General features: G+C 48.2%; 1 protein-coding gene across 1 annotated transcript in view; it reads left to right on the top strand.

The window, feature by feature from the left end:
- ATP2B2 (ATPase, Ca++ transporting, plasma membrane 2) overlaps positions 1-13,392 on the top strand; it is a 257,365-nt gene that overhangs the window by 192,939 nt on the left and 51,034 nt on the right. Inside the window, exons 12-13 of the mRNA XM_006900551.1 lie at positions 3,045-3,286; positions 4,139-4,373. Of these exons, the coding sequence (XP_006900613.1) occupies positions 3,045-3,286; positions 4,139-4,373 (477 nt within the window). The remainder of the gene's footprint in view (positions 1-3,044; positions 3,287-4,138; positions 4,374-13,392) is intronic.

Here is a 13,392-nt window from a genome sequence, read left to right as displayed (position 1 = left end):
TTCCTGGCTGCTGTTACCAAGAGTGTTGACTGTGGAGCCAAGTAAACTAAAACTGTTAACTATCTCAATCTCTTCACCATCCATACTGATGCTGCCAATTCATCCAGTGGTGAGAATCTTATCCATATAATGGAATTTATACCTAGTTCGAGATGAACTTATACATGAATAAAAATAAAATAGTGTTACATGGGTAGAGCAAGTTTCAGAAAAGTGTACATACAGTCTCATAATGTGAAGTTTGTCACATATAAACAGCACTACATACATGTACATACACATGGATATATTCATACATACATATGTGGATGCCCCTCACGGTTCTGAGCAGTCATTAAGCTAGTCCTTAGCTACTAGCCAAAAGGTTAGAAGTTCACATCCACCTTCAAAAAAAGGCATAGCAATCACAGTTCTGCTTTGACACACATGCGGTGTCCATGAGACAGTGAGTCCACACCAGCTGGGCTGGGTTTGGTATGTGAACAATGTAAAAAGGGAGCTGGACTTAGTCCTTACAGAGTTGTGCTGCTAGTTCAAAGGAGGTACCTTCTGATGGCCCAAATCCACCTGCGGCTTCTCTGGAGAAGATGAGCGGTCTCCTCCCGTGCAATTTACAGCCTCAAAACGCTACTGGAGTCATTTCTGCCTGGACAATAATGACTTTGAGTTTGACATGAGAGTAAAATGTGGGGGGAGGGTTGGGAGGGGAGAAAAGTGCAACAATGAATGAATGGAAATTAAAAAAATGTTGCTTATGAGTCCTCACAACTGGACTCATAAGCAACATGATAATTGTAGTTGTTATGTGCCACTGAGTTGACCATAACTCATAGCAACCTTATGCACAAAAACTCTGAACCCTGCTCTATCCTGAGCCAAGCTCACTCTCTCCGACACACCTACCCTCAATTACACCAATCACTGAGTCAATCATCTCATCTGGGCTCTTCTTTTCCTGTGCTATCTCTCCATCCTTCCAACCATGATCTCCTTCTCCAAGGACTGGTCCTTCCTGGACACATGCCCAAAGTTTATGAGATGGAGTCTCAAAATCCTTGCCTCCAAGGAGAAACTTAGTTTCACCATCTCCGTGACAGATATGTTAGTTCTCTTGGTCGTCCATGGTATGTTCAATACTCTTCTCCAGCATCACAACTCAGAGACATCAATTCTGCTTCTGTCATCCTTGGTCATTTTCTAGCTCTCTGATGCATAACAATTAATTCCAAAGGCCATGGCCTGAACCAGGTGCATCTTAGTCTTTGGCATTCATGTTCTCCAGCATGCTGGATAGTTTTCTGACAGCATATTTTCCTAATGCAATTTGTCTTTTGATTTTATGACTGCTGGTGCCAACAGTGTTGATTGTGGAACCAAGCAAGCTGAAATCGTTAATAATCTCAATCTCTTCTCCATCTATCATGGTGCTGCCAATTGACAGAGTGGTGAGAATCTTTATTTGCTTGATGTTGAGCTTCAACCCATATTGCAAACATTGCACTTCAGGCCCTCAAAGATTTTGTTATACTTCCATCCACTACCAATACCTATGGAAGCAACAGTCTACAACTCAGAGTATTCCATTGGGCACATCTACAGCCAAGAATCTCTGAAACACTGAAAAACAAGGACATCAGTTTAAACACTGAGGTGTGCTTCACCCAAGGCTTGGTATTTTCCATTGCTTCACATGCAGATAAAATTGGACAGTTAAATAAGGAATATATAAAAAATCCTGATGTGCTTGAATTGTGATGTAGGCAAAAAGTCAAAAGAACAAACAAGTCTGTCATGGATGAAGTTAAGCCAGAGTGCTCCTTAAAAAGGATGGTGAGACTTTGACCTACTTGGGGGTATCAGTTCTCAGGAGGGAGTAGCATACTTGCAAAGGTGGAGAGTCAGAGAAGAGGAGAGCCCCCAACACAATGGATTGACACAGTGGTTACAACAATAGACGTGAGCACAGCCAAGACTGTGAGGCTGGATATGGCAAGGTTTGAGTTGCAAGAAGTCAGAGTCAACTCAATGGCACCTAGTAACAACACATAAGGTTGCCAGGATGTGATCGCCTTTTACATATAAAAACAGCTATTTCATTTGGTTCAAACGAAGTCAGTACCATGCAGGATGGCACACACAGACCGTGGACTAGCATTAAGGACCACTGCTGGGGCAGTAACAACTTTCCCAGGCCTCCAGGGCCTAACACTAAGTGAAGAGAGCCTATCTGCAAAGGTACGGTTCCACCCAGCACACCCATGTGGTGGTTCCACCCCGCACTGGTTACTTTATGCAACGTGCCTGACTTGACAAAACTGGATGCTGGGGGACAAAACAGTTATGGCAGATGCTGGGAAGGAGAGAGGAGGAAGCTGCAGCTATGCAGGTGTGGCCTGGGGTCCCACATGAGGGGCCCGTTCTCTGTCCTGATGGCTGTGGTAGCCTCTCAGAGCCACCTGTGTAATAAATGTCAGTTCCAGGACCCTGGTTGTGGTATTAGTCTAGAGTTATACTACATGGTGGACACTGGAGAACCACAAACGTTGTAAGCTAGTCTTTGTATTCTTTCTTAAAGCTATATGCAAACCTGCAATGATCTCCAAGTCAAAAGTCCCATCATAGGAGAAGCCTTCATTCCAAGCTTGAGACAGAAGTTCTTTTCTGGGAGGGGCACACAGGGAGCTCCAGCTCCCTGTAATGTTTTAAAAAACATTTTTTAAAGAGAAAAGTCTTCAACAAATAAACATAATGTGGCATTTCTTTGAAGCTGAGGGGTGGGTACATGGCTAATTATTATATTATTCTCTGTAATTTTTTTATGTTTGGAATAGTTCTTGCTTTTTTAAAAAACTGGCCTTCCATCCTGAGCCCAGGCTGGGCCTGAGGTGCCAGGCGGACGGAGAGCTCACCCAATGGAAGGAGGTGAGCAGGGACTGGGCTGAGGCGCCCCACACACGCCAGATGGCACCTCCAGGGCTAAGGGCAGTAGAGGCAGGGCTCCTGGGCTGGCCCTGCTGTGTGTGATTCACCCCTCTCTCCCACAGCCCCCAGAGAAGGAGGGTGCCCTGCCTTGGCAGGTGGGCAACAAGACGGAATGTGGCCTGCTGGGCTTTGTGCTGGACCTGAAGCAGGACTACGAGCCTGTGCGTGCCCAGACACCAGAGGAAAATCTGTACAAAGTGTACACCTTCAACTCAGTACGCAAGTCCATGAGCACAGTCATCAAGCTGCCCGATCAGAGCTTCCGCATGTACAGCAAGGGTGCTTCAGAGATTGTGCTCAAGAAGTGAGTGGCCGCGGGCCCAGGGCAGGGCAGGGTGCTGGGGCCCTTCCCCAGGGCTGGGACGTCCAGGTCACACAGGGCCTCCAGCAGGCCTGGGCTGGAAGGGCTGCCCCGCACTAGGAGGCACAGAGGGCGGGAGGCAGCTCCAGGGCCACACACCCAGTCCTCCTGCCCTGCATTCTCTTCAGATTTCTGGTTTCTTCCTCCTCAGTTGTGCCAGTTATCACCCTTCTTGGTGGTTATGTACCACCATTAGGACTCTAAGTAACCCCATGATCAACAGACCAGACCCAGGCCCTGCTCTGTGCCTCCTGCACAATCCCCATCACACCCAAACAGTTACTGTGTCAGCCCATCTCACTGAGGGCCATCCTTAGCTGTCCTCCCCAGGATAGCTATTTTCATTGTTGGCCAGTGTCTTATTCCAGGTCCCAGATAGAGAACTAAGCCAGTCACTGCCCTCGTTTGGGGCTGGTTCTCTCCTTTGTTGCTGGAATTGCTACAACCCTGGCTGTACTCAAGGAACTTTAAAAACCATTGTTCCTTGACACACTCCAGACCAATTGAGTAAGAACTTCTAGAGCAGATATCTTCAAGAAGGCTGCCTGATTGCTTTCCAGCAGATATTTGAGAGGCTTTCTAGTTTTTTTTGGGAAAGTTTTCATTTAACCCTTTCTTGGAGCCATGGTTCTGGCCTGTGCTCACCATGGGAAATGAAGCAGGAAGAGCAATGGCTGATAGATCATGGGTGGCTGGGCCTCACTGGGGAGAAGGAGGCAGTGCCACTTCAGGTCAAGGGAGGGAACCTGGAGCCCTCAGCTGGGCCTAACTCATCGCACTCCCACCCCCCCACAGATGCTGCAAGATTCTCAGTGGGGCGGGTGAGCCCCGGGTCTTCCGACCCCGAGACCGCGATGAGATGGTGAAGAAGGTGATAGAACCCATGGCCTGTGACGGGCTACGCACCATCTGTGTGGCCTACCGTGACTTCCCCAGCAGCCCAGAGCCCGACTGGGACAACGAGAATGACATCCTCAGTGAGCTCACCTGCATCTGCGTGGTGGGCATTGAGGACCCTGTGCGGCCCGAGGTAGGCCTTGAGAAGGCGGGCTGTGGCTCAGGCACCTGCCGTGTTCTCCCTGTGTAGCTGTTCCAGTGCCCCAGAGGGTCACTCTGAGACCAACACCTGCCACCCTTGTCCAGGTCCACGTAGGCCCAGGGCACAATTTGCCAGCAAAGCCACAGGTGCCCCTCTTCTGTGGGGTTATGTGGCCAAAGGCCAGGAGTTGGGGCTCAGCCAGGATGTCCTGGAACAAACCTCTGGACCTACACCCTAACATCCTTGCAAGGACATGCCCAATAGCTCAGGAAACCCAAAGTGTGTATCCCGTCAGTATTTTCCACCCAGAGATGAAGGTGACCTGGCTGGCAGTCAGGTGACCCTGCAAGATTTCCCAGTAGTATGTCAGTGTACTTTTATCAGGTCTCCAGGGGAGCAGATTGAGACATTTAATGCAAGAGGGCAAAGGGCCTGTTAGGTGGGGAGACGGTACCACCTAGCCAGGACCAAGGGAGGCGGGGTGTACAAATGTACCAGGTGGTGCCCAGCACACAGAGGCCCTGTGGGCTTCCTCAGCTGACTCTGCCTGGGCCACTAAGGTTGCAGACAGCTGCTTCCACTCCCCGATATGCTGCTTAGGCAGGCCAGGTGGCCAAGGAGCCCGGTGGTGATGGGGCCTGGTGGTGATGAGGCCCTGTGGCCGAGGGGCCCGGTGGTGGTGGGGCCCGGTGGTGGTGGGGCCAGGTGGAAGGGATCTATTTCCTGTGGGGCCTCAAGCACACACTGTGTCAGTTCTCTGGTCAGACCTGACTGTATCCAGCTAAGCCTTGGCTGTGAGATTTGGTGATAGCACCCTGACCCACCTCCCCAGCTGAGGGCTTTTTAAGCCTTTTCTGCTTGTCGAGGAGCCTCAGTTTCCCTAGATTTAAAGTGAAAGGCCATCTCTAAGCTCCTGACTAATGATTCTGCGTCCCAAAGATCAAGTGAAGCCAGAGGGCCAAAGACAGGGGCTTTTCTGTTTAGGCCAGGGCATGGTAGAGGCTGAGAAATTGAGCTCGGGCATCAAGGAGTCTGGGACCCTGTGTCCTAGCATTGGTGACTGTGCACACCAACCTCTCTGAGCCTCAGCTTCCTCATCTGTAGACTAGGAATAATAGCAGTGTCCCCTCAGGCAGGACACTGTCAAGAACAGACCACACCCGTGTGAGCAGTAAGCATGAGGTGGGGGACCCTAAATATTTGGGCCCTTCCTCCATCCCATTTCTGGGACTGTAACACAGAGGCACTCCATATGTGTGCATGGAATGACTAAATGGGAGTTGAACGCCAGACTCCCCACACCCCGTTGCACACACAGAGCCTCCTGTGGACGAACACAGTCTTCATTCCTCTTTCTTCCCCAAAGCTTCACACAGCAAAGATGATCCACGCCTCTGGCCTTGGCCCTCTGCCCACACCTGCAGGCCCCAGTTCTACAGGCAGGAAATGCCGTCTTACCCCAACCCTAACTGTCGAGGCTTCTTTTCTAGGATGTGGCAGCGCCTTGGTGAAAATCGCTCAATCAAGTGGCAAAGCCTTGTCCCTGAGTCACACCAGGGCTCGCCACATCCCAGGAGCACCCCCACCTCACCAGCACCCAGAGGGTGTGGTGTGGAAGCAGCTTCAGACACAGACTTTTTGGCCATAATCCACTATTGAAAATACATGTCACGTCATGCCTCAGCAAACACACATATACACAACTCAGACAAGATACCCATAAAGGAATGTGTGGTGGAGGTATTTTGTATTTTTCTCTCTCTCTTTTTAAATAATGCTGAGATTTCAGCATGTACTAAAGCAGCTATGTTTGAACTGCTGGTCTAGTCCAGATACCACCCTACAAATGAAATTTGCAGGTGAAAGCCCAAGTCATGCTGCCTGTGTCTTAGTAAATCTGCATCAGTGATGGTTTTCTGCCTTCCCACCCCAGAGCTTCCTCACCCTTTCCAGCAATATAAAGGTGAAGAGAGGAAACGGAGTGGACCCCAGGGAATCCGTCCCTCCCAGAGACCCAAAGTTTCATCCTCGGGTCTGCATTTGAGAGACGACTGGTGACAAGCTGCTTCCCCTCTCTGGGTCTTTGTTTCCTGTCTGTAAGACAGGAGGCCTGTCTAGGTTCCCCACTAGTCCTTTCCAGGCCCTAGAATTCTCCAGAAGGTTTAGCTTGACAGTTTTTCCCCCTTCAGTTTGAATTCCTGAGGGTAGACCTTCCTCATCCCTTGAATTGCCCTCGGTGTGTATATTTAGAAGTTGTTGAAAATGAAAGTGAAGAGAACTTGAAACATTTGCTTCCAAAGATGAAAGACTACAGCCTTCAGTATGGGTGTCTATCCACGTTCATGTGAAATCCTTCAGGATTTCAAAATCCTCCCCACCGAGCCAATAGGCAGCATCACTCAGCCGATGATCAGAGTCACAGCTGTCTTCACCATGATGGAGAAAAGATGGGAGTTAGGAAGAATTTCACTTCACTTGGATCTACATTCAATTCTCATGATAATAGCAGCAACAAATCAAAAGGCGTGTGGCACTGGGAAAATCTGCTGCCAACAACCTCTCCAAAGTGCTGAAGAGCAAGGATGGTGGTTTAAAGACTACAATGTGCCTGATCCAAGCCTCGTCTATTCATTTACTTCCTGTGCATCTGAAAGTTGGAAGGCTAACTGAAGGGTGACAGGAGAAGAATCAATGCCTTTTAATTGTGTTGTTGGAGAAGAGTATTGAATCATGGACTGTCAAAAGAACAAACATGTCTGTCTTGGAGGAAGTACAAGCAGGGTGCTCCTTAGAAACCTTGGCTCCCATACTTTGAGCATGTTGACAAGAAGGGCCTGTCCTTGAAAAAAGATACCATGCTTGGAAAGGTGGAGAGTCAGAGAGAGAGAGACCCGCTACAAGGTGGATTGACACAGTGACTGTAACAGTGGGCTCGTCTCTAACAATGAGTCTATCAGAGATGGTGAATATGTCACAGGATAGGGCAAGATTCAAATCTGTTTTTCATAGGGTCACCATGTGTTATTCAGTGGCACCTAACATCAACAAAATGTATTTCGGGAATGGCAATCCGAGTCAAGGGCAGAGGTTCAGGTTACTCACCAGTGACCTCGGGCAAATTACTTCACTGGGCCTGGGTTTTCCAGTGAAACTTCTTCAATGAAAAATTAGATAATTGACCTGTGAGACACACTATCGAGTAGCTGGTGACCCTTCCTGAAAACATGAAAGTTCAGACCTATTAATTCAGAGGCCCCCAGAGGGGAGGATACACACATGGTGGGTTTTATTTCTTTTTTCAGCATAGATAAGTTGTGCAGCTCAAGCCCGATGCCAGTGGTTCAAAGCACAGATGGGTGAAGTCAGTGCCATGCCATCCACAGCCCTTGGTAGCAGCACAGCCTGGATCCTGGGTGTGTACACAATAAGAGAGTCTTTAACAATCTCCAAGGAAGTTGAGGCTGAGCCAGGGAGGAAACCTCAGGCCTAAACAACCTCTGGGACCTTTCAAACTGGCTCAGAGAGTTTTGTACCTAGCACAGGCTTTAAACAAACCCCACCTCCTTCCGTTTCCCCTCTGTCAAGAGGCAAATATTCACATTCTCCATAAAGAAAACTACGGACAAAAATGATAAGACCACACATGAGGAGCACCATGGTCCCTGTGGGATGCTGATCAGAAAGGGTGCAGATGGGGCTATCGAGGAGCAGCGGTCTGAGATCTGCCACTATCCGAGGGTGTTTTGAGCCCAAGAGTCAGAGACAACATCCCCCACCAGAAACAACAAATGAAGGTGGTGGTGGTGGTGGTGGTGGTTGTTTTATGCCTTCAAGTGGCCTGCGACCCATAGCTACACTGTGTACAGCAGCTCTGAGTCCTGCCCTGCCCTGAGCCAGTCTCCATCTCATCGGGGTCTTCCTCTCCTGCACTGTCCCTCCACCCTTCCAAACATGATGTCCCTCTCCAAAGACCGGTTTGTCCTGGCCACATGCCCAAAGTATGTGAAACAGAGCTTCAAAATCCTAGCCTTTATTTAATGAAAACAGAAGGAACCCACTTTCTGGTTGCTTTTCCTCAACAAGAAACATACAGGCTAATTTTAGCAAAAGCTGCATTTTTTTATTTCCAAATGTTTGAAAATAAAATATTTTTGGCACTGAGTGAGTGCTGCTCTTCTCAGATCCTTCTGTGCACAGGGCACCTGGAGGGCATCTGCTCAGGGAAAGGCAAGTGAGGAGCAAAGACAGGACTGAGCACAGTTGAGGGATCACCCCACTGGGTGGGAAGCATCAAGAACGTCTTTGTAACTAGAGAGCATTTCAAGTGAAAGGTTGACAAGATTTTTGGCCCATAGAGATGGAGGAATGGAAGGCATCAGGGCAGAGGAACAGCTTGGGAAAGGACAAGGGTGTGAGCAGAGAGAGAAAAGGCTAGAAAGGGAGCTTGGAGCCAAATTGTGGAGAGTTTGCATGTTCTCATGGGAACTCCACAGATTCTGTATGAAATCGTGCACCATGGCCAAGCGTCAGGACTGAAGGCCCTTCACACAAGCACACTGCATACATCCGCACCCCAACCCTCCACTGTGCCACGCAAACGTGGCCCTGCCCTCCAGTGCCCACCACAGCTGCAGGGCCTGAGTGGGGAAAGCCAGCCTACACGCTGGGACTACTGCCAAAGAGTGGAATTTCAGCACCCTAGAAAGCCGTTTCTCAAGTGTTTCCACATGTATACTCCCAATCTCCCCATATACACCTTCCAGGCTCCTAAAATACCTGATCCAGGATGCACAGCCAAGCACCCAACCCTGCACCTGCCACCTCCACTAATCTGTATCCACCCCTCCTAAAGCTGGACTACCACTGGGTAACAGGTCAGGGTCTCACCAGCCTCCCTCCCTCCCTAGTGTCCAGTGTCTGTGGGGGCAGCCCCATTCAGTGCTCCTTCTGCACCCACAGGGTCTTCCCAGCCTCATAATCATCCCCATTTTCCAGATGCAAAAGCAAATGTGGAAGCAAGATTCCAGTACAGATCTGCCTGCCCCCAGGACCAAGATCACCCCAACCTTCCTGGCCCAAACAAGATGCCTCATGCCCATCCTCCACCCTGAGACTATGGGCAATGTCACAAAAGCAGCCTTCCCCTCTGTCCCTAAACTCTGAGTCAGAGGTGGACCAGGAGGTGGGACTGACGAGTGAGCAGTATTGTCTGTCTGAGAGAGCCTTGGAGAAATCTTCCCCAAACATGACACCAGTGACACCACTTCAGGTGCACACACAGCTGCTTCCATGCCTGAAGGAGCCAACCCCAGCCCCAGCATGTACTTCCAGCACCTTCAGACCTCAACTGTCCCCAGTTTCATGGCTCCCAGCCCCTGTCCCATATTCTCCCTCAGCTTTGGCTGTCCCAGGTCTGGTCCTCCCAGGACATGGCCCACCTGGTCTGGTGACATCTCAGAGCCTCTGCACAGGCTGTGCCTGTCCTATCCAAGCACCTCATGGAAGAATTTTGTGCTGTGTAGTGCCAACCCCAGGCACAGTTCCAGGCACTTGGACTTGGCATCATCCCACAGGAAGCTCTCACTGCTCACCCTCCCCACCTACCTCTTTTTGAAAAGTAGCCACACTTCCTCTGTGCTCCCACCACCCATGCATACAGACCAGTACAGAGGAGCTGCTCAGCTCTCTGCAAAAAAAGAATGATTACGTGAAAGAATAAGCTAGATGTGTTCCACCCAGGAGCCTTGGAGGGAGTGAGCTCCCTGTCATCAGAGAAGTGCAAGCAGAGACTAACTCTCTGCTGGGAGTGCCTGGGAGAAGATGAGGCAAGGAGCAGAGCCTCAAATTTAAGGACTGAAGGTCCCTTCCAACTCGAAGACCTTGGATGCCTTTAAAACAAGCATAACCTTAATTCTTCCTTCTACGGCAAGAGTCATATAAGATGTATTTTCCCAAAAGAACCTCAATTCTTCCCCATTCTCTGAAGCAGGAGATAATAAAGCAATTGTGAGGACATCAGTAAACAGCATTTCAGACAGTCTCCATTCCCACTCCCTCTGGCTCCATGAAAAGAAGTCACAGTTTGCTCATTTGAGCGGAAGGCGGAAGGGGTAACAGGAGGCTCACACGTCCCCACATGCTGAGTACATCCAGGAATGCTCTTCCCTGGGCGGCTGCAGGTGGCAGGAGGCCCTGGCCCAGCAGTGATGGACAGGGCTTTGCCTGTGGCCACAGAGTCCTTGAGGCAACTTGACTAGCAGGGTCCCTCTTGATCCTGACCTGGAGTCTCAGACCACCTGGTCCTGCCCAGGGGCCATGCTGCATGACGGTTGGCCCCTCCCAGGAGTCTATCTTTCTCTCTTGCAAACAATAATGGTGTGAAGTCCCTGAAAGAGTGTGGATCTGGCAGGCCGGTGACTTGGGCAGAGGAGACAATAGAAGTGGAGGAAGGACAGAGGCCAGGAGACCAGAGAGCGAGCAGCTGGACAGTGGCCCCACTTTGAAAGGAGGGTGACAGTAATAGTCGGTGTGCTGATGATAGGTGGACAGAGGCAAGCTCCTCTCAATTCCACTCTCGTTCCTACGCTGCTTGATGGCAGAAAGGTTAAAATGAGGAGGAGATGTCTGCTCTCTCAGCGGTGTTTAGACACGGGTCAAATTCCAAAGGGAGTGAGGTCACCACAGTGTGCAAGCAGAGAGGAGTCTGTTCAGGGCATCCAGGACTGAGTCTACTGTCTAGCATGCTTGGCCTTCCCTCATAATGAGGTTTATTGCCCATAGCACATCCTCTCTGTCTCTCTCTGAAAACATTTTACAGCAAATATGGTTTTATTCTGTTATTATCTGTCACTGCCCACAGATAGAAATCACTAGCTCTGTTGGTGTGTATGGTGTATAAAGGGCCACAACAGCTCTAGACTAATTTTATGTCCACCATTCATTCATCTGTCAGTTTATTGTTCTGTGGGGGCCTGCATGTTGCTGTGACACTGGAGTTTGTGTCACCAGAGGTTCAAAACCAACATAGTCATCCATGGTGGACAGGTTTCAGGGGAGCTTCCAGACTGAGACAGCCTAAGAAGCAGGACTGGCCATTTCCTTCTGAAATAAAGACCTTCAAAAACGCTACGATACTGGAAGAGTGTCGCACATAGTCCTGGAAGATGAACCCCTCTGGTAGGAAAGCACTCAAAATACAACTGGGGAAGAAGTGTCTTCTCGGAAGAGTAGTTGTTGTGTGTGCCATTGAGTGGGAATGGACTAGAAGCCAACCCTCCAGTGCATTTTCAGAGGGAGTAAATCACCTGGAGAGGAGATTACCCATCCTTCTCTGGTGGATTCACACTGTCCCTCTGTGACTGCAGCACAGTTTCTTTCCACTAGCCCATCAGAGCTCCCCTAATGAGTAGAGTTTACCATAATGACACAGACAGAATCAAGTTTTCACCCAATGAAAAATCTTCATTTGCTGATGTGGCAAGACTCAAAATGAGAAGAAACCAATGTAAACATCCACTAATAATGGGAACATGGAATGTATGAGGTATGGATCTAGGAAAACTGGAAGTTATAAAAAATTAAATGGGATACATAAAGATTCACAACGTAGGCATTAATGAGCTGAAATAGACTGGTATTGACCATTTTGAATAGCACAATCACATGATCTACTATGCTAGAAATGAAAACCTGAAAAGAAATAATCTGGAATGTTATAAAAAAAGAACATTTCAAGATCTATGCTGAAGGAGAGTGCTTTGAGTATATTATGCATACGGATAGGATACCATCCATGTGCGTACAGGGAAGCCTTGTTAATATAACCATTGTTGAAATATACGCACTCACCATGAAAGTCAAAGTTGAAGAAACTGATGATTTCTACTAATTTTTGTAGTCTGAAATTGATCGAATATGCAGTCAAGGTGCATTAATAATCATCAGTGACTGGAAAACACAAGTTGGAAAGAACAAGGACTAGGAGTTGGAAAATAATGGCCTTGGTGACAGAAATGAGGTTGGAGATCACAGGACAGAATTTTGTGCAATCAATAATTTATTCATAGCAGATACCTTTTAAAAAAAACCATAAATGAGACTGGGGGGAAAGTATTTGGTAATGACATATCAGATAAGGGATGTATATCTAGAATTTATAAAACACTTAAGCACCACGAGATAAAGGTAAATAATCCAATAGAAAAATGGGTACAGGATATGAACAGACACTTCACCAAAGAAGACATTCAGATGGCCAACAAGCACATGAAGAAATGTTCAAAATCTCTAGCTCCAAGAGAGATGCAAATAAAAACAACTATGAGATATCATCTCACCCCAGTAAGAATAGCAAAATTTAACAGAACAGCAAGCAACAAATGCTGGTGAGGTTGTGGAGAAACTGAAACCCTTATTCACTGTTGGTGGAAATGTAAAATGGTGTGACCACTGTGGAAGGCAGTGTGGCGCTTTCTCAAAAAGTTGAAAATAGAGATATCATTTGACCCAGCAGTTCCACTACTGGGAATATACCCTAATGAGGCCATAACCGCCATCCAGGCAGATATTTGCACACCCATGTTTATCACAGCTTTCTTCACAATAGCAAGGAACTGGAAACAACCTAAGTGCACATCAACAAATGAATGGATAGAGAAGTTGTGGTATATTCACACAATGGAATACTACGCTGCATTGAAAAACAAGGAACTCATGAAATATTATTCAAAATGGTGACCCTGGAGGACATTATGCTGAGTGAATTATCTCAGTCACAAAAAGACAAATACTGCATAGTGCCACTGTTGTAGAATGGGACTGACATCAGGGTTGGGGTAAGACTGAGAAAAACTGAGGAAAAAATACGTACACTGCATTGCAACAGATTAAGGAGTTGTTGTTGTTGTTGTTGTTGTTGTTATGTGCCGTCGAGTCCTTTTCAACTCATAGCGACCCTATGCACAACAGCTCTAAACCCTGCTCTATCCTGCGCCAAGCGCACCGCCTCTGA

Source organism: Elephantulus edwardii, unplaced genomic scaffold (genome assembly GCF_000299155.1).
Source record: "Elephantulus edwardii isolate Elephantulus edwardi_28Jun2011 unplaced genomic scaffold, EleEdw1.0 scaffold00288, whole genome shotgun sequence".
In the NCBI taxonomy this organism is placed as follows: Eukaryota; Metazoa; Chordata; class Mammalia; order Macroscelidea; family Macroscelididae; genus Elephantulus; species Elephantulus edwardii.
This window is presented reverse-complemented; position numbering and strand designations above follow the sequence as displayed.